Source organism: Heloderma suspectum, chromosome 4, assembly GCF_057233095.1.
Source record: "Heloderma suspectum isolate Gila_16-S chromosome 4, 16-S_ref, whole genome shotgun sequence".
In the NCBI taxonomy this organism is placed as follows: domain Eukaryota; kingdom Metazoa; phylum Chordata; class Lepidosauria; order Squamata; family Helodermatidae; genus Heloderma; species Heloderma suspectum.
This window is the reverse complement of record NC_139461.1, coordinates 45,916,132-45,937,862: the sequence shown is the minus strand read 5'-3', so window position 1 is coordinate 45,937,862 and position 21,731 is coordinate 45,916,132. Positions and strand designations below refer to the sequence as shown.

Below are 21,731 nucleotides of genomic sequence, written 5' to 3'. Positions count from 1 at the left end.
TCTGTCTTTTACTATGCACTTAGCTGAAGAAAGCCTTTTTGTTGCTTTTAGCATCCCTCGCTAACCTCAGCTCATTCTCAGCTTTAGCCTTCCTGACGCCATCCCTACAATTCTGTGCTACCTTCCTGTACTCTTCCTTTGTCGCTTGTTCTTCCTTCCACCTCCTATATGTGTCCTTTTTTGTTTTCAGGTCATCTCTAAGCTTTTTGTGAAGCCACATTGGCTTCTTCTGTTGTCTTCCATCTTTTTTTCTTGTTGGAATGGTTTGTAATTGTGCCTTTAGAAATTCCATTTTTAAAAACTCCCAGCCATCTTGGACTCCTTTTCTCATTAGCGTCGCTTGCCATGGGACTTTACTTATCATTGTTCTGAGTTTATTAAAATCAGCTTTCCTAAAATCCAGGGTATGTGTTTGGCTACACTCTGCTTTTGCTTCCTTTAGAACCAAGAACTCAAATATAATGTGGTTGCTTTCCCCCAGAGTTCCTGTAACTGCTACTTTACCCACTAAGTCATCTCTGTTGGTTAGGATCCAGTCAAGGATAGCTGATCCTCTAGTTCCTTCCTCTACTTTCTGTAGGAGGAAGTTATCTGCCACACAAGTCAGGAATTTCCTGGAGGGGCCATGTTTTGCAGAATTTGTCTCCCAACAAATATCGGGGAAATTGAAGTCCCCCATTACTACTATATCATGCTTCCTTGAAACATTGGCTATTTGCTTTTCAAAAGTTTCATCCTCATCTTCTCACTCCTTGATTGGGTGGCCGGTAGTAGACTCTGACCACCATGTTCCTTTTATTCTTTGCTCCATTTATTTTAACCCAGATGCTATCGATGGGGCCACCAAGCTCATCCTCCTGTATTTCTGTGCAGAGATATGTATTTTTCACATATAGTGCAACCCCACTTCCCTTTCTGTTCCTCCTGTTCTTTTTGAACAAATTATATCCTTCAATTACTGTATTCCAGTCATGAGAGTCATCCCACCAAGTCTCAGTTATACCTTTGAAGTCATAATTTCCCTCCTGTATTAAGAGTTCACTCAGTCAAAATGCTATCTGTGTTACACTGATAATTAAAAAATGATGTTACTGTAACTGAAATAATTTAGTGAGAAAAAAGTCTTAGTTTTATTTCCATAAGCAAAAACATTCATTGGTAGGTCTGTGATGAGTGGCATCAAATTCTGACACTCCCCTTACAACATGGACGCACTAGTGAAAGCAACCTTCAGTGCACCGCCAATAGTATATGCTGGTGTGACAGCTTTCCCCAGAAATCCTGTTGTGGCAGCATATGCCATTCATGTTGTGTTAGAGCTTGCTTACACCAGTGCAACCTCAACGGCATAAGCAGAGCGGCAGACTTGGATACTGCCCTATGTTCATAGTCTTACTGGACCACTACAGGTCATAGATCTGATTCAGATGTGTACATATATCACAAGGCACATGTAAGTCATCACTTGTTGCAGTCACTGAGTGATGAACATCCATGTGTAAATTTATGTTCCAGGTTTAAACTGGCTTTTGAACAGGAGCCTGGACCCACTAGAGTACACAAAGAGGAACAAAACCAAGAAGATATGGGCTACAGGGTCTCTTCACTGATAGGTTTGCATACCCAAGATGGCAGAATCCTCTGTAGCCAGAGATACAGAGGTATCAGGGAAATATTTATGTTTGTGAACTTTCTGGACTAAGGAGCTATTGCCCTGCACTATTCTGAGATGCTGAAACCTGCACATGAAAACATGTGCGACCTGAAAATAAACAATGAAAAATACAGCAATGTATTTCGACAAACAGTCCCTAGTGATTGGTATCTTCTTAGTTTCATGATTATTCTTCCCTCAAAAATAGTTGAGTGAGTCTTACTTCTCTATGAGAGATGCTAAATTTGTGAATTCGATATTGGAAAAGAGAAATGTTAAAAACCCAAGCTTTTGTAAAAATTACAACATCTATGACTTTTTACAAAATTAGCTTGTAAAATTGATTCCTTCTAAATCAAAAGAATCCCTTTCAATTGGTTTATTTATTGCCATTAGAAAGACTGCCTTCATAATAAAAACTAATGCAATTTTGTGCATTAGTTAACATAGTTTAGCCCCAAATTGTCTCCAGCCAGAAGACACTGGTGGCCGAGATGTGGTCTATCATGTCTCTTGACCCTCATAACGAAGTGTCAATTTGAGAGCTATTTGGAGACATTTAAAGACCAATATTATTGAGCAGACTTGTCAAAAGTGAGTGACGCCCTAATAGAACATGGCATATTTTCACATAATTAGCCCTTCCTTTTCTTTTTCAAGATGGCACTTGGCCAGAGATTCATCTAAAACAAACCATGTCTATTTCACACTGCTGATGTTGGAAGGACATTTTGGTTTTCCCATGTCTGTTTGTCCTTGGACTTGTTCCTTTTTATTTCACAATCGTGCACTTTCTGTGGCAGCAGCAGTGTTAGGATCTGTGTGATGGACATAGACGTTTTTGTAAAGGACTTTTGGCTAAATATTGTTTAGAGATGGCCACAGTACAACAGAGTTAAGCATTCTTTAGCCAATTAATGTCAAGTGGCTTCAACATCTATTGTGCTGGGTTGTAGCCAGTTACTCCAACCAGATGGGGTAATGAAGTTAGTAATACCCCTCCACCTCCATGTTTCTCAGGTTGGGGGATGCACACCCATGGCACCTCCTTCTATAATTTTGCCTCCAAGCAGTCCTGGGTAGGCAGTGGTCCTATGGGTCATGAAAGCAATTGAACTAGCCCCAGGTGAATCCATTCTGTACATTGTGATTATAGTATGTTAAAATCAAGTGCAATTTAAAGTCCAGCTGTATCTAGTTGTAGGCATTGTCTTGTCAATATCATATACTTGTAGTAAAGGGCTTGTCAGGAATCAAAATGCACAATGAAATGTGTATATACTTGTTTATTTTTCTGTCCATCATGTTGGTCAAAACAGACTGTGCAACTTCTTGAATCACTACAAACACCACAAAACCTGCAAACAGGGGACCAAACTACACGTTCTACAGCAAATGTGTGATTGTGTTTCCCAGTAACTTTTAAAAGCAGGTACAGGTATCTCTGAATGAAATTTTTCCACCTGCAGTTTTTCAGCTTGGAATCATCCTTCCCCAAAGCTGCTACTAGCTGCACTGGAAAAAAAGAAGAAAAAAAGACAGACACAGTATGAGCTTCTCCACACGAGGATTCTATCCTGTGATTGAGATTGGTTACTCACAGAAGTTGTCACCCCTCCAGCGCCTCTCCCATGCGTTGTGACCATTCCTGTCAGGGTGGAAACTGAGCCAATAGTAGGGATGGCGGAGAATTTCTCCACGAATCTCGGGGAGGCCGAATGCCAACGCATTCGGCCCCCCGAAATTGGCGGTGAAATTCTCCGCCACCCCCCCGCCACCCCTCCGGGATGGGACTTACCTCCCTTGAATGTCCCTCTTGGCGGCGGGTCCCTGCGGCGGTTTGGCGGGGGTGGGGGTGGCGGCCGGTCTTCCTACCGGCTGCTGCCACCGCCATTACAAAGTGAATGTTAAAAAAAAAACAAAACCACACGCGTGATAGGCTACGTAACGATTTACGTAGCCTATCACGGCTGACTTTGGAAATCTAGCCATGATAGGCTACGTAAATCGTTACGTAGCCTATCACGTGTGTGGTTTTGTTTTTTTTTAACATTCACTTTTGTATTTCGTGGCCGGGGAGACGGGGCACTTCTCCCCGGCCTGAATTTCAGCCGGGCGAGGCGGGGCGCCTCCCCCCCCCGGCCTGAACTTTGGGGAGAGAACCGAAGCACCTCCCCCCCACAGCGAAGCAAGCTGCGGGACCAGGTAAGTGACTTTCGTACATCCCTAGCCAATAGAGCCCCAGAGCAGTTCTGATTCTGAGGAGGAACAGCAATCCGTGGGAGAGGAGCTCGCTCATCTCTCACAAACACAGCAGCTGGCAGAGATTCCTCCTGCCAGCATTCCTGGGAGAGATAGTGACCCTGGCAGTGAGAGAGCGCTGGAGGGGGGCTTGCTGGACGCTTGGCGCAGATGCAGGGAGCGACGACAGATGGAGGGCGCTGAAAGGAGGCACTCTGCTCGTTCAGCGCTAAAACAACGCTCGCGTCCTGAGGACCCAAGGGAAAGAGGGAGGATCTCTCCCTAGCCCATAAGTTCAGGGTCTTCCCATGATTCTCCTTCAAACAGGGACCAACTGCCTTACCTGGAGCTTAGGCTACTCTGCTATCTATCCCCAGTGCTGTTCCTTGCTTCGGCGCTAGCGACTAGTATTCTGAAAAAGTCATAAAGTAATAAAGGAATAAAGTCTCAGAAATAATTCCCCGTCGTCTGTGTCCTGAGTTGGCTATTGGTGGGGACTGCAAGAGGCAGCTAGGGTGCTCCTGACAATTCCCATGGCTTTATTTGTAACGGCGATAATGAGCTATTTAAAAATAGTGATTTGAATCTCAATGTGTAACAACAGACTTGCACTATAACCACAGCACCATCTAGTGGTTGTATAATGAAACATATAGAATTTGCAGATAAAGGACATCCCAGGAACAAAAGGGGAAAGTGTATTTAAAGGTCCAATCCTAATCTCGCAAAGAATTCAGAAGCAGAAGCCCCAGTTAAGTTGTGGGATAAAAAGCCTGCTGTGGAGAAGCCCTATGAATGCCTGTTTTTCTCCTTCTACCATTGTCTAACAGCAGATTTAAAAGGAGGGGGACAATTTCAATTGAGGAAATGGCATGGGGGGGGAGGTTAACCTCTCCCCTCCCCCAAGAACACAGTTCTGGTGAATTTTGCCCTTCCCCTCCTCACATGGCTGCTTCTAAGTCTTTAAAAAACAAAACCCGGAGATCTGATCAGGGATGTCCCATATAACATAGTTTGGTCCAGAGACGATAGTAGGATCATTGTTTACCCGGAGGCTGGGGAACCATTTTCAGCCTGAAGACCAAATTCAATTTCGGAGAAGCGGGGGGGGGGGGATTCCAGTGGAGGTGGGGCTGAAAGCAAAAGGGGTGGTGCCAAACGTACAAAAAATATCAGGATCGTGTAGCTTAAAGCTCCTACTGCCAGTCATCAAGCCTTAGGAGAGGCATTTCAACCTTTCCTAATGGGGGGAAAAGTGTACAAATGCTATGAAACCATAAAATGATTGGTAATTGGGGGCCCTTGGGCAATGTTCCAAATGCATTCTAAACTGCTGGGCTCTGCCTCCTGGCCCACCCCTCAAACCCACTGGGCTCTGCCTCCTGGCTCCATTCGTCACCTGTCCTGGGCTCTACCAGGCAAAATGGTTGGTTTTCATGAGACCATTTCAGGAGGAGAAGTGTCAGTTCCTCCTTTGTTTCAGTCCACGTGGGATTTTGTCTCAGGAGCGTTTATAGCCTAGTTCCCACAAAAAATAGATGAGGTGCCAACCCTGTGTTTCACTGTACCACGTCAGAGTTCATGAAGGGGCTTACATGGTAGAATATTCCTCATGGGGTGGGTGGCATTTGTACACATAGAAAATAAGCATGTTAGGAAGGAGGCTTGGCTAAAACCCTTCTCCCTGACTTCTTTTTCTATGGAGAATTCAGTGGCTTTGGGGTGAGGGGGTTTCAGGGGTGGAGATAGGGTGGCCAGTTGTGAATGGCCAAAACAGGACATCACCAAAAAAGAGGCCAAAAGAGGATACTGATTCACGTACAATTTGCATAGCCTAATTATATGTATTGATGCAAAATTAGGAATAGTTACTGTAAATTAAATAGAAATATAGTGCTTTTCACCATAGCATGGAAGGCTGTGACTAGGCGGCCTGTGTGACTGTGTGCTCAGTCTGCTGTGCAGGTGCTGTGGATGGACAGCTTCAAGGCCCAGCTCTCTCTTCTTACGGTCCTTTATCTTTAAACTGGACTGGACAGCCCTTCAGATACAGGATACGTTCAAAACAGAGGACAGTCCTCTGGCAGCCCTTCGAATAGAGGATTGTCTTCTGTAAAAGAGGACATATGGTCACTCTGTATGTTCATCTAGCCTTGTGAGCCCCCACCTGAATTCTGAAATGGTACTGACCATCCAAAGGTACTTCCAAACAGGTCTCATCTATTGTTTAGGCCTATAACTCTTTAGTTCTATTTGCTGAGTAGCTAATGTTGTAAATTGGGGCTGAGCTGATTTTATTAAATTATTTCTTTGTAATATTTATATACCGCTACATATAATAAAGTCCCTAAGTGGTTCACATATAAATATTGAAATCACATTTAAAATACAGTAGTAAAAACACAACATTAAAAAAGGTTTTAGAAAGTTACGTATTTTATCACAGTTTTTTTTAATTGAATTTTTCATGTTTATGGTTTAATTGTAAATCTCAAGCACTCATTGAGTGGAGGGGCAATTCAAAAATATTTTAAATAAATTAATTAACGCTCTCAGCTGAGGACGTTTGGCCTGAAATTTGTGTGTGTGATGTGGACAAGATAGCAAAAAGGGAAGCTAAATTGCTTCGCTTTATTACGTGACCTTTCGCATTAGCATTATGTTAATTTCGGCTCAATTGAATAATAGCCCCCAGATGGGGAAAAACCAAGAATTGCCATCTTGAACAGAATGGGAAAAGAACATTTAGCACAGAATGCTAATGCACAAGATTTTGTACTCTAAGAAAATTTGGGAGGGTTCTCTAAAAAAATGAGATGCTTTAGCATAGTGGGACAAGTGTGTCCAATACACAAATGTTAAACAGATGTTGTATAATAATGAATGCATTATGAATTATGATATGGTGTTGATTAAGTTGGGATTATTGTTAATTTAATTATGATTTATGATCTGTTTATTGGAAGCAATGTTAATAATGGTTTGATGATTAATTGGTGACAGTAATGAAATGTAACCTTAACTATGTCCGTGTTTCCATGACAATGGAAGGAGAAGCTAATGGAGGAGTACTGGATTTTTTAAATGGCATTGGCTTTGCTGTGAGCAGGGCTCCACAAGCAGATTCTCCAGACCAGTAAAAATTGCTTCACAGCACATACTGCCTGGTTGGGGAGCAGAGTCTCCGGACCAGTAAAAATCACTTCACAGCATATACTTCCTGGTGGGGGTTGGAGTGGCAGGGGCTGCTCAACCAGTAAGAGAGGCTTCCCCCCTCCCCCCCTTTCTCCTTTCCCCCTAAAGTCCATGTGCATCTGCATTTCAGGAGCAAGCCTCATTGACCACAATGAGAGTTACTCCTGAGTAGACACACATATGCTTGTGCTGGGAAAGGGGTGGGGGAGAACACAAAGGCAGAAACCAGCCTCCATTTTAACCTGCAGGACCTCATTGAGCACAATGGGAGTTACTGCTGAGGAGACACTGCTTAATCGTACTTAAGGAATTGGGCTTTAAAATGTGTCATGTCAATTGAAGGGGATCTCTGTAAGTTCTGATGTGGGCATTCAAAGGCAAGCCTCATTGACCACAATGGGAGTTACTTCTGAGGAGATACTAATGGGTTTGTTGCGGGAAAGAGATGGAAATCAGCCCCCATTTTAGCACACAGGATCTCTATAAGGAAGCTGTGAAGTAGTTACTTCCTAATACAGTGAATCAGAGCCTGACATGTGCCATGTCAAGTGAGGGAGGTTCTCTGTTGTTTCTGTGGTCATTCAGAGGGCAAGCCTCATTCAGCCCAATGGGAGGAAGCACCCCTTGACTGGGGTCATGGTGAAAGGCACACCCCTGGGCAGGGCTAGCATACCCGAACTAAATGTGGGCATTGGGGCACACCGCAACTATAGTGGGGAGGACACAACTTAAGGAAAAGAATCAGACTTTAAGCAGTCTCAGGAAATCTGTTTTCCCCACGATGAGCTCCGGGGTGGCTGCTGGATGGCCACGACATCATCTATCCCTAACGACCTCAACACACAGTGGGCTCGGAGTAAATTGCTGGTGGAAACACCCCCTATGTTTCCGTTACCTCTTGAACATGAGTTATTTGGGGGTTTTGTATTTATATTACCTTTTTGAAAAAGGTAATCAAATTGAAGCTGAGAGCCATTTCTCCCACCTCCTCAACCTGTTGGTCTTAGAAATCTGACCGTTGTGACTTCCAGTCTGTCAGACTCCGTACAGTGAATGTATGAGCTGGACGGCTTTTTAAGTAGCTCCAGCATGCCTGTTGTGGCTACAGCCCACGCCTCCTTTTCTGCACTGCTTATTGTGTTTATATTATTGGAATAACTGAAAAAAGAACACTAAGAGCCAATATTCAAAGAAGTCACCGCACTGAATACACATTGGCAGAGCCAGCTGTTATTATAACTAATCTCAGCACAGGGCCTGGAAAACCAGCGATATAGCATTTAATAAATGCATGAAAATGGTCATGTGTTAAAAGTTTATTCATGGTATGCAATGTGTAATTAAAAAACATCACTGTTTGATAAGCTGATGGAGCTATCTCATCCTCCTTTCTAATTTGTTTTTTAAAGGATGAGCATCTCTCTTCCTTACATTAGTATCACTAACTGTGTTCAAATGTAATCTGTATATATCTTTGGTTTATCAGGTAGCAATGTTTGTGCTACACCTTGGCAGTGCCACCTTCTTGCTGACGGAGCCAGTGATAAGTGCAATGACGACGGGAGCAGCTACACATGTCGTGACTTCACAAGTGAAGTACCTCTTGGGAATGAAAATGCCATATATCTCAGGACCCCTGGGATTCTTTTATGTGAGTCTGCTTAGTGAGGATTGGGCATGCTGCTTTGCTCATATTTTATTTATGTATTATATTTGTATACTGCCCAGTTGGCAGATGCCCTTGAGATGTATTTACATTTTAGCTAAAAGTTACAGGATCAGGCCTAGGCACAGCAACTGGATTAGTGCAATTTAGTACAGCCAGGCCTCTCCTGGACAGGGATAGCTTGGCCACAGTGGTACAGGTGGTAGTAACCTCAAGATTGGATTACTGCAATGCACTCTATGTGAGGCTGCCCTTAAGACTGCTCTGGAAACTGGAGCTAGTACAGAATGGAGCAGCTCAGCTGCAGTCGGGAGCTGCCCCTTTTCAGCATGCAACTCCTTTGCTGAGGGAACTGCACTGGCTGCCAATTGCACTGGCACCTGAGAGAGTGCCTTCTCCCTTACCAACCTGCCCAGTCACTGAGGTCATCAGGGCATGCTCCTTGTGGTTCCGCATGGACCTATGGCCTGATTGGAGTCCACTAAGAGAAGAGCCTTGAGTGTGGTGGCCCCCTTTCTATGGCTGCCTCTGGCAGTCAGGCAGGCACCAACACTGTGTTGTTTCTGGCACCTCCTGAAAACAGCTTTATTCCAGAAAGCCTTTGCTGACTGACCAGCTACAGTTTTTATTGCTACTGTTTTTTTAAAAAAAATAACAATTTTTAATATGGTGTTCTATTTCTTTTATCTTTTTATCATTTTATCTTTTATTGTTCACCACTCTGGAATCTGTTTAGATATGAAGCAGTATATATATGTGCAAATAAATAAATAATAAATAGTGGATACTTGAACTGCTAGCTTTCTAGTCCAAGTCCAATACTCCTTTATCCTTTACTTCTCAGAACCAAGCCAGTCACCACTCCCTTGTCCTCTGTCCTGTTGCTGCAGTATTAACTGTTGATGCAGTGGTGGTCCAAGCATGGAGGAGGGGGGGAGTACAGTTCATTGGGGTCCAGAGATTCAGGCCTCTCTGCCCAGGCTGCAGCTCTGTTACCATGAGGAAAAAAAATGGGGCTAAATTGTAGATCATATTAGAGGATGCTTATAGAAACTTATTTCACTGTATCTTTATAACTGTTGTCTAGATCAGGGGTGGGCAGAAGGTATAGATCTTCAAATGTTTTGAACTTCAACTCTAAGAAGCCCCTACCAGAGTGGCCAATGGACAGGAATGTTGGGAACTGAAGTCCCAAAGATCTGGAGATCTATTTTCTGCCCATCCCTGGTCTTGATCTTGTGAGATTTGCTGGAGCCAATCAGAAGCAGCATTTTTCGAGCTTGAACTTGTGTGAGAAATTGACTTTGGGGAGATAATTAGAAGGCCATAAAAATAAACCTTTAATTGGACTGCATATAAAATGTTTGTAGCCCCGTTGGTCCATTGGGCTTTAAAAAAATCAAAACATCAAAAGGATAAGAACTTCATTAGGACCAACTAAAAGGCTACAAAATAGTCAGCAAGCTTTGTAGGATTCTTTGTAGCCAAAGAGGGGTGGGAGATAGGTAAAGGATAGAAAAGCCCCAGTGTGGGCCATGATGTAATTTCAGAAATATAAAAGATGTAATTTCAGAATTAAAATAGAATGTTTTTTTTTAATGACTCATGAGATTGGATGGATGGGACTGTAGTATATACATGGGAGGGGGCCTGTGTTACGAATTTATAGTGGGCCCCAAAGATGATGTATGGGCCCCAGCGGCAGTATTCAGCCACTCCACTGTCTGCAGCAGATTGCTGGTGGAAGTAAGCATATTGTAGCTATTCAGCAATTTTGAACCCAACCTCCTTTCATAGCCTGTAATGTGACCAGCTAGTCTTTTGGTGAAGTGGCATTTTAGTGCACTTGGTAAACCCTAAGCAGTCTACAACCAGGGTATCTAAAGGCCTTGCTTCTCCCATACGAGACTGGCCACCTGCTGAGATCTTCATCTATGGATCTTCTGCCTTGTGTCTCCACCTTTGGAGGTTACATGGTTAGCTACTGGAAAAAGAGCCTTTTCCGTGGTGGCACCCCTCTTGTGAAATTCTCCTGGCATCCTCATTATTAGTTTGGCGTTTAAAAGATAAATATATCCAGTTTGCCTGCACTTTGGACAGTAAATAAGTTAAACTGGCAGTGGTGGAATCTACACATAGCAGTTATACCGTTATCATACCGTTATCATAACTATTGGTACACATGACACCATTGAGCAACAATAGTTATGATAACAACATGATAATTTTTTATTTATGTATTTATTTATTAAATTTCTTAATCACCCATCTGACCGGTCACCCGGCCACTCTGGGCGATGTACAGCAGTACAAACAGTTTAAAACAGTAAAATTAAACATTAAAACATCATATTTCTACAAATACCTTAACCCACCCCAAATGCCTGCCTGAACAACCAAGTTTTCAATGCATGGTGGAAGCTCATTAAAGAGGGGCATGGTGGAGTTTTGTAGGGAGGGAGTTTCACAGAGTGGGGGCCACCACAGAGAAGGCCCTCTCCCTCATCCTCACCAGCCTAGCAACGGTATAACTGCTATGTGTAGATTCAGCCAGTGATTGCCCTTTTCCTGTGTTTGTTCTATGGTTGGTTTATTGTTTCCCGGTTGTTTTTAGTTATTGCTGCTACTTAATATTTTTTAAAATTGGTTTTGTGAGCTGCCTTGAGGTTGTTATTTTTTTTTTAACAGAAAGGCAGGTTGAGTGTAAAAATGTCTTAAATAAATGTTGGTCACAATCACCTGCTGTGCAGCTGGCTACAAAGCATGGACTTAAGAACTAGAAAGTTTTGATTGATCTTTTGATCTCCATAAGTATTATGAACTGCGTATTAACTACTCTTTAATGTACTATTAATATAAAGTGTCATTTGTAAACCCCAACCTTTCAGGGAACAGATAATGCCACCTGGTGGTTGCTATTGATATTTAAACGCAACAGCCAGGGACACAAGAATGCAGAATTATATAGCGTTCCCCAAGCTATTGCCCTCTGGCTGTGTTGGACTATAACTCCTAGCATCTCCCAGCCAGCATCTCTCTGATCCAGGCTTGTCTACATACTGAACATTTCTTGTGAATATCCTTGGCTCTCAGTCTTTCCAACCTCTTTGCTTTTTGTCCTCCATTAACTTCCTATACCCGCCTGCAGTAAACAAGGTCAGACTCTCTTCTTTACAGCAGTTCTCTAAGTACAGAAGATTGTATTATTCCTTTAAAAAAAGCCCACAAGAAGCCCTGATGTTATTTGCTGAAAATGTGGCAGATAACTGCTGATCTTGGCACATTTCTCCAGCAGTTTTCAAATATTCTGCATTCAGGGAATCCTTTCTGAATTAACTCATCTGCTGAATTAACTGATCTGCTGCCCACCTGTGATGTGTTTTAGGGTGTATATACAGTCCATATGGGGCAACGTTCACATTTCTTGGGGCTCACTGTTGCCCCAGTTGAACTGAGAATGTGACCTACAGCACACCTGACACTCTTCTACAATTTTACATTGCAGGAGAACTTCAGTAATGATGGACAAACTGTCTTTCAGGAAAGCATGTCGCCATTACTGATCTTCTCATTGAAGAGCTGCAGTTTGCACCTGAGGAATCCCAGGTTTGTCAGTATGTAGTTTGCAAACCATCGCTTTAGTCATTTGCATCTTAACTGAGTTTTTAAAAGATGGTTGCAAAAACAAAGCCTATGTTCCTTGCATTTTTGTCAAGGAACAAAAACCATGGCCTTTAAAAAAAGGTTGATTTATTATATAGCATTATATTTGACATCTTTGTTTAAAATGGTCATTTTATTTTTATTAGAAAACATGGGACTGTTAAAAAGTAGACAAAAATTCCATGTGCATGTCTTCACATATGGGTTGCTTTGGAGAGTTGCCGGGGTCGCCATCCAGAACATCACGCAATAAATGTGATAATTTGAGTTGCCATGGTATTAGTTTTATATGAAAAATAGAGTTAAGTAATTATGTACAGCCCAGCAGGCACAACTGCACAGCAAAAGGCAAATTTGGCAACTACTTCATTGTTCTGTTTTTATTGTAGTTTTTTTTAAAGAAAACCTTTGTAATTTTAGTTTGTTGCCTAATTCTTCTTTATTTTATGTTCATTTTCACAACCTCCACTTATTTAAGCCTCTTTCTTGGCTTGAAGACTCTCGGGGCTGCAAAGCAGCACTCAAGACTCTTAATAAAGTGGAGTAGGAGAGTCATAAGGAAAACAAGCCAATAAAAGATTTTATTTTATAGGATGAGATCATAATTCAGCATGAACAAATGGCATGTATATTGAGAGAACCAACTTACTCTGAAGATCCATGAGATACATAAGTATCACAGAAATGTAAATCACAAATTTATATCAAATCACAACTTGATTCAGCCAAAACTGCCTTAAATACAAGATGCCCTTTATATGTACCCTACCCGAAGTGATTGCCCTCTCTTTTGTGGTTGCTCCTACGTGAGTAGACATCCATGCAAAAACTTCTGCCCCCATGGCTCCTCTAACCATGTATTTAGCAGGCCGCACAACTAACGTCTCTCCCAAGGCATCGTATGCTAAACTGACTATCAAACGGAAGCAGGAGAACATAGGAATACAGGAAACTGCAGCATACCAAGACCGTTGATCCATCTAGCTCAGTATTGTCTAAACCAGGTGTGGGGAAGTTCTGGGGGTCAGGGTGTGTGTGCACTGGACCCCCAGAACCCACCTCACCACCACCGAATTAGCTGTTGTGGCAGGAACGGCAGTCAAAATTGCAGCATTTTACAGGGAAACGAGGTGTGTGGGGAACACCATGCCTTGTTTCCAAGTAGAATCATGCTTCTGGGAGTGCGATTCTGCTTGCAAAGAAGACACATGTTCCCTGCACAGTTGCCATGGTTTTTGCAGGCAGCACAATTTTGGCGGTGGAAGGGGAACAAAGCGGGGGCCACGTGTTGCCCACCCTTGGCCTACACAGATGATTGGCAGCAGCTGTCAAAGATTTCGTACTTTCTCAAACTTACCTGGAGACGGCAGGGATTGAACCAGGAAGCTTTGGCATGTGCTCTGTCACTGAATGAAGGCCCTCCCCCTGGTTAAGGAGTCAGAAGGTACTTCATAACTTGTCGAAGAGGAATGGTGTGACACCTTTCTGCCTTCAGTATAGGTGATAGCTATGTTATCTCATCAGGGGATTCCGGTCAGGCTGCAGCTCATTCTCATAGCATAGGCTCTAAGGAGAGTTACATGTGGATTCTCTGGGATGGCAAGACAGATGAGATGGCAGGAAAGAGAATGTATGTTCAATGGTAGCGTAGAAGAGGAATTTCAACAGCTGTAGCATTTTTTTAACCTGAGCACAACTAATTGTGTCAGCTAAAATTCTCTCTTTTGCACAACTGTTATAGTTCAGGAGCCTTCCACTCCTTTGTAGCTGGTTACTTAGTGTTGCTCCTTCCTGATCGATGGTATTGCATGAATGACTCTTAGGGCAGCTTTCCCCAACCTGGTGTCCTCCAGATGTTTTGTACTACAAATCCTAGCATTCCTAACTATTGGCCATACTAGTTGGGGCTGATGGGAGTTGAAGTTTGTAGTGAGTTGGTTAGTGAGCAAAAAAGTGGGCCTCACTGTGTTCCTATATGCTGGTGGTAGACCAATGTAATTTGACCTAACTGAAAGCTTTATAGTTAAAAAGAAGCCCTTTCATACAGGCCGGCAATTTACAGCTTTCCTCTTGGAGCTGTTCTGGCCAGCTGTAACAGCTCATCCTGAGACAAGATAGGTTTCGCTTCCCAGGGGAAAGACAGCCCCCCTCTCTGGGATGAGCAGAGGTAGCTTGTCAGCTTTGAGAGAGACAAACCTATAGAATCAAGCAGGCTAGTTTTGGTCTCTGGTCTCACTCCATGGAGGAAAGCACGCTGCCAGCCTGGAGAACTTAACGGCCCTAGGAACAACATCCCATACGCTGTTGATAGGGGCCCCGGCATATGTATCAGCTTGTGATGAATGTCTGCTTTGTCAACTGAAGAGATGTGCGAGCTTTCTTTGCGTATATATTCTGCATCTATTTTCTGTCAATAAACTGTCATCTTTTTGCACAACTGGCTTTGTTTCATCTTGGTAATCAAAAGAATCTGCTTTGATTGGGACCTGACAGAATCAGAACCCCAGATCAATAGGAAGTTCAAAACATCTGGAGGGCACCAGGTTGGGGAAGGCTGCATTAAAGTGACAAAGTAGACAGAAAGATGTGAAGTAAGGGAAAAAAAGAGTGTTATAAGTGAAAAAGCAGTGGATGGTATGCTAAGGCTGAGGTCCTTACCTTGTTTTGTTAGCCCCCATTCAGAGGTTGCTGCTTCTGTTCCCCCGGTTCTTCCCAGGTTCTGAAAATCTGCTACTCTAGCTGTGATGAACTCCTGTCTCTGTCTCTCTGATATCAGCAGAAGGATGATAGCTCAGTGTCGGTTGAGCACATGTTTTGCATGTAGGATTTATTTAGATAATTTTAACCTGCTTTTAAAACCAAGTTTCTCAAAGCAGCTTACCAAAAAAGGGAGAGAAAAGATAAAAACAACAATGAACTACTAGATATAACACAACTTGCAATGTGCAAAGAGATCTCACTTAGCAGTGCTTGGAAAGAACATAGAGGAGTTCTGTGGAGAAAAAGGCTTGTCCCAATAAAAATCCACTATCTCTGTCCCAAAGACTAACTTCTGCATTTCAGGATACCTCTCTTGTCATGTAGCTCAGCACTCAGATACACAAGATGGAGTCCCTCCAGTGAGCAGGGCCAGTCCTACCGTTAGGCAGGATGACGCGATCTGTACATGGACTGGGGAAAGGGCGCCATCTTGTCCTTGGCCTCAAACAGCAAAATGTCTTGAGCTGGCTCAGCCAGTGAGTCTGATAGCCATGAAGAGGAAATGTCTCCCATTCACATCTCTTGCCCTACCTACCTGGACTGTTGGAGGGTGAAAGTAGCTTGTTTTATTGCAGAAAGACCATGCTCCTTGAAGTGATCCAAAATAACAAATACTGATCAAAAGTGATAATAGTTGCCTTGGTAGAAAGGTGGGTTTCAAATCAAATCAATCAATCAGTAATAAATAATAATAGTCACCCCTGATTGGGAGATTCTCTTTTTCCCTGTCAGCCTGCCCCCTTCAGTCTCCAGCATTGACTCTTCCTCAAATGAACTATGGGTGACGCATGTAGGGTGTACATAAGGTTATACTATAGAACCTATCTTTAAGTGTATCAGTGTAGGATTATTAGTAGAGTTAAATGTTTTGTTTATTTTGTATGCTACCTAATTCCTCTGTCTTCCCTGTCTTTATGGGTAATAAAGTTTATTAATCCTCACCTGGGGGTTGATTGTCTGCTCTCACAAGGACATCCCAAAGGATCATTCTGGCACGTGCCGGACCATCCACTCATGTTACATGCTTGGTTAAAGGGGAGGTAAAAAGACAACAGATCAGGCTTTGTCAAGCAGTGTCCGTGAAAAAGTTGCTAAGTGTTGCTCTCCTCCCAGGTGACGTTAACCTTCAGGTTCCCCCTCACCCCTGGTTTTGGATGAGCTGAGTGAGTAGCGGCAGCATTTAGTACATTTTAGAAAGATAAACGTGTTGCAGCCAGGTCCACCTTGCAGGGCCAGCGGCATGTTTTCTTGACAAGGTCCTTCCAGTAAGGGAGCCTGTGCTGAGTTAGATCATGTCACTGCAGTCATATACAACAGGGATGGGCAACACGTGGCTCATGAGCTGCATGCCCCTGATACGCCTCAAATAAAACAACAACAACAACAAAACCAAAATGACATTTAAAAGGGTCAAATGTAGCTGGATAGGAAACTGGCGATTTTTAATTTAAAAAATCCCCTCCCAGTGCAGAACGTGGGATGGCAGAAGTGGTCCACAGGATAAAAATGGTCCCTGGAGCAATGTTGCCCACCCCTGGTATACATGGAACCGGGATCCTAATGTTGCAGAGGGACAAGATGGCTAGAATGTTTCCTGGGGGTCCTCTGTTGTCCCCACACCTCTGACCCCTCATAAGAACATAAGCGCCCTGCCAGATCAGAGCAAGGGTCCATCTTGTCCATCATTCTGTTCACACAATCACCAACCAGCTGCCCATGGTAAACCCACAAGCAGGACATGAGCGCAACAGCACCTTCCCACCCATGTTCCCCAGCAACTGGTGTACGTAGGCATACTGCCTGTGATTCTAAAGATAGTATATAGCCACCAGGACTAGTAGCCGTTGCTTTACGTGGCCTTGTGCATGCCTCCCATCACATCCCCTCCACTCACTGGACTAGTAGCCGTTGCTTTACGTGGCCTTGTGCATGCCTCCCATCACATCCCCTCCACTCACTGAATGAATTAAAGCTTGAAGCTTGCATTCCTTGATGGAGCGAAGGGGGAAGAATTAGAAAGGGGTATAGGAGATATCTACAGGTCTCCCACTCCCCATAATGGCCTGATGTACTGACTGTCCACATAATTGTGGTGAGAGAAAACTGGGTTTCTTTATTCCTTCTGGTGATCCTTCCCTAGTGGTGCTGCACCCACGGGTCGAAGGATCATGTCACTTGTATTTTTCAAGTTGGCTACCTTGAGCTGTACTCGGCTCCCTGCATGTTCTTGAGAAATGTAGCAAATGAGGTATTAAAAATAAATCATCCAACTTCCAAACCTACTTTTCAAGACAAGGGGTGGCAGGACGCCACCTAAGAGCTGGCTTGCAGTGTTACAAGTTTTCTGAAAATAAGGATAAGAGAAAGAAAATTTAAAAAGCAAAACAAAATGTTCTTATTTAGGATCTAGCCTCTTAATTTTTGTGAACGAGGTTCTGAACTGTATGGTTTAGGTCTTAGATTTAAATTGTTTTTATAAAGCAACTTTATTCCCAGTCCATGTTGCATTTGGCTGCCAAATGTTGGAGAGAAGCATTTTGTAACAATGTAATGGGGACTTTTTGCCTGTAAAATTGGATTGATGTTAGAGTAGGCTCCAGTATTTGGACTAATTTGTTTGCTTTTGTAGGTGCACCCGTTTGGAGAACTACCCATAATGGTTTGCCTTTACACTTATATTTGCTGACATGTTAACTTGCTGATTAATCAACATGCCTGTTCTTTGTTTAGCATGCACTGTTGCATTATATGACAGCAATCCAACAATCCTTGGGACTCCAATGTTCTTCTGACCGAGACATGATAGTGGTTTACAGAATTACGCATGGTGTGGAGAATGTGGATAGGGAGCATTTTTCTCCCTCTCTCGTAATACTAGAACCCAGGATCATCCCATGAAGCCGATTGGTGAGAGATTCAGGACAGATAAAAGGAAGTCCTTCTTCACACAGTGCACAGTTGAACTATGGAATTCACTACCACCATGTAGTGGTGGCTACCAATTTGGATAGCTTTAAAAGGGGGTTAGACAAATTCTTGGAAGAGAAGACTATCCATGGCTACTAGTCCTAATGGCTATATGCTACCTCTAGTATCAGAGGTAGTATGCCTATGTATGCCAGTTGTTGGGGAACATGGATGGGTGGGTGCTTTGCACTTGTGTACTGCTTGTGGGTTTCCCATGGGCATCTGGTTGGCCACTGTGTGAACATAATGCTGGACCAGATGGATTGTGGTCTGCGAGCATAATAGAATTATACAGAGTGCTCTCAGACACTGTGTAGAATAGGACTCACACCCATTACTAATCGATAGAAGTCTAGAAGAACATAGGGACATAAGAAGAGTCATGCTGGATCAGACCAAAGCCCCATCTAGTCCAGCATTCTGTTCATACAGTGGTCAACCAGCTGCCTGTAGGAACTGGAGGTAGTATATAGCCATCAGGACTAGTAGCCATTGAGTAGCCTTATGCTCCATGACTTTGCCCATTCCCCTTTGAAAGCCATCCAACTTGGTGGCCTTCACTTTACATCTTATGGTAGATGACTTATTATATCCGTTCTTTCTAATTAATTTTAAAACCCCAATGATACTGCCAGGTGCATATTATGAAACACGCATCTACCGTTTTATGCCAGTGAACTAAAACTAAGACAATCCATAAAGGCTTGAGTACAATGCAGGAGGACTGATCAGGCTCTGTCCTGAGGGCAAACTTGACTCCTCTGGTTACGATGGTGCTAAAGAGGCAGTGAGGGGCTAAGCCCCTCACAGAAAAAGTACCATGTAACACAAGTGCACTGCAACTGCTGTTCTAACCATATTGATCCTACTCGGCTGTTAGACAAGGCACATAATCCCCATGTGGATTGCTGTGGGAAAACGAGCAGTATGCAACTGCAAAATGGGTGGTGATAATCTACGAGTAGCAAACAGCTGCAAAATGGGTGATGATGATCCACAGAATTACTGTCTGCAAGTTTCCAAATTATCCCCCATTATTTCAGGATGTCTTCATAAAGCCTTAAAAATATAGCGTTTCAAACTGGGATGGCAAATATGGTGTATCTTCAGTAAAAGACATATGTTTGAAATAAACATTCAAGCATTTAAGTATGTCATCTTTAACTAGTTGATGGCGGGACATAGTCCAGCTCTCCTTTTTTGCTTACTGGGTCCTCTTTGGATCCGCCTTTCAGTAGCTTCTGAGCCCTTGGCGGCTTTGCTGACATTCTGACATGACAGTCCACGTTTCCGTCTTTTGTCTTAGTTAGTCACAGCTCCTGGCGGGGCACTGCGGCAAAGCCACATGCTTTGCAACACACAGTTCTGGGCAGCCATGACATTTTGGCTGCCAAGTCCCAAGCCATCTAGTATAACATCATCATTGTTTGGTTATATAAGGCCAACACATGGGTTGAGGTTGTGGTTTCATTGCCCACCCATCCAAACATCTGACTCATCTACAAAATGTGTTTTTTCTGATGTTAGACCAAGCGTGAAAAAGATGTATCCCTACTATTATGACAAATTTTCCCATGTGAAATGATCTTGACTAGGTTATACTGACCCTAGTTCTGGCAGTGTGGCTGTCCAGAATAGCAGGAACATAGGATTGCTCTGTATGTTTTTGTTTAAGTACACCTTGTGTATTCGACATACTTCGTTTACCATTGGTGAGTCTTGAGTTCAAAAGAGAACCAGCTTCTCATAAAGGAAGGTTGTGTCTCTTCGTCCCTCCACCCGCATTTTAAATTTTTACTAGAATTTAGAATAAAGATCTTAAATTTTATTATCTTTGTCATTTCTCTGATTCTGTAGCTATACACACACACACATTGTTTTTTATCACATAGAAGGAAGTGGTTATGTATGATGTGTGAAGTTTAATGTAGTCCCCTCTAATGCTCATTGAACCAATTCCCAAATATGAAAATACACATTCATAGTGCCATTATGAATGGCATCCACATGTGTACACTTCAGCTTTTACACATGGTAAATGGGAAAGGATCAGGCTTTTGTGCATGTTACAGGTGAGTCTCACAATTTACTACAGTAGCCCAAAAACTGTATTGCCCCCTGCTCCTGTGACTTCAATAGCAGTTGGTTCTGTACACGTTATCTATAAGCAGATATTGCTTATATTCAGACCATGAAAAGCTTTATATGCTTTTTTCTGCTGTCAAAATCACAAGGGTATTGTGATGACCATTTTTTCTGGTCATTTGCTAACCCTACAACTTACATATGGTGCCATTCATACATGATGCAGTTCATACATCTTTTGCATTGGATCTATACTTCCCATGAGTGGAGTTCTGCTCACAAGATGTTCTGCTGAAGGAAGGGTGGGGGATCACATTTTTCCAATTGCTCCTTCCCTCTGCAGCTCCATGTGGCCACTGAAAAACTTCTGCAGAAGGTTAGGGGACCCTTTGAAACAGCACGGGCAGAGGCACTGGAGGCTGCAGGGGGGTGGGGAATTGACAGAAACTATCTCCCCTCCTTTAGCAGGATCCTCCACTGGCTGGGAGTTCCTTTAGAGAAGGGAAGGGCATGTCTGGATCCAACCCACTGTATTGGTTATTGGTTCCCAGATCGAAGACTTGCTTCTTTAATCACTTGGATTAAACAATTGTTGTTTATGGATGAAGTTATATCTTCCTTTCTACTACAGATTTATGCCTACATCTTTGAAAACATCAAATCCATTCAGCTGGAAGCGCTGTTCCTCTCTGTACTGAGCATTGCAATTCTCATTCTGGTTAAAGAACTGAATGAAAAATTTAAAAGAAAAATTAAAGTGGTTCTTCCCATTGATTTGGTCTTGGTAAGTATAAAATTAGGTATTGCTTTGTACTTTTAATCTTCTGGAACTCGTGCTGCCTGCCATTTATTTAATGCAGAACAAACCTCTGCCCTAATACTGGTATGGTTTTGCCATCATGATAATGGTGTGAACTGTTTAAATAAATACAAGGGCGCTGTTTCTCAGAAAATTTTGTCATAAAAATAGTATTAAATAAATACTGCACAAAGGAAAATGACAATCGTCTGGCTTCAGTTCTGAGGATTATAAACATTATTTATGCTCGTTAATATTGCTCGCCAAGCAATATCATGATGCCAAAACTGTGATGTTTAATTTTTGTAGTGGCGGCCAGGTTTTCCCACTGACAAAATGGCATGTTAATAAAGTATATTGATCTGCTTCATTTGTAGGCAAAACTACCCTCAGTGTACAATGTAAATACATACGGTGGCTCTGATGTAGGTGGTTTACAGGCGTAGGAGCATGATGCAAGATCCAAGCCCCCTCCCCCCCATGCAAATATTTCCTGACGAATTTTGATGGCAGGACCTCATCTGTGCATTCATACCTGTATGTGAATGCACTGGGTATCTCCGTTAAAATTAATAGGGCCCACTCGTGTGCACATAAATGCCGTCTGTGCATATGATTACACACTAGAAACTCTGAATCTGGAATTATGTCAGATACAAATTGGTTGCCTTTTGTATTATCATCATCTTCATCATCATCAA

At 42.8% G+C, this 21,731-nt stretch overlaps 1 protein-coding gene across 2 annotated transcripts in view; it reads left to right on the top strand.

The window, feature by feature from the left end:
- Nucleotides 1-21,731, top strand: part of SLC26A7 (solute carrier family 26 member 7) — a 139,625-nt gene that overhangs the window by 57,349 nt on the left and 60,545 nt on the right. The window contains exons 5-6 of one of the 2 annotated variants that reach the window (XM_084848013.1): nt 8,581-8,741; nt 20,863-21,015. In XM_084848013.1, the coding sequence (XP_084704139.1) occupies nt 8,581-8,741; nt 20,863-21,015 (314 nt within the window). The remainder of the gene's footprint in view (nt 1-8,580; nt 8,742-20,862; nt 21,016-21,731) is intronic. The other variant, XM_084848014.1, reaches the window with a different exon arrangement.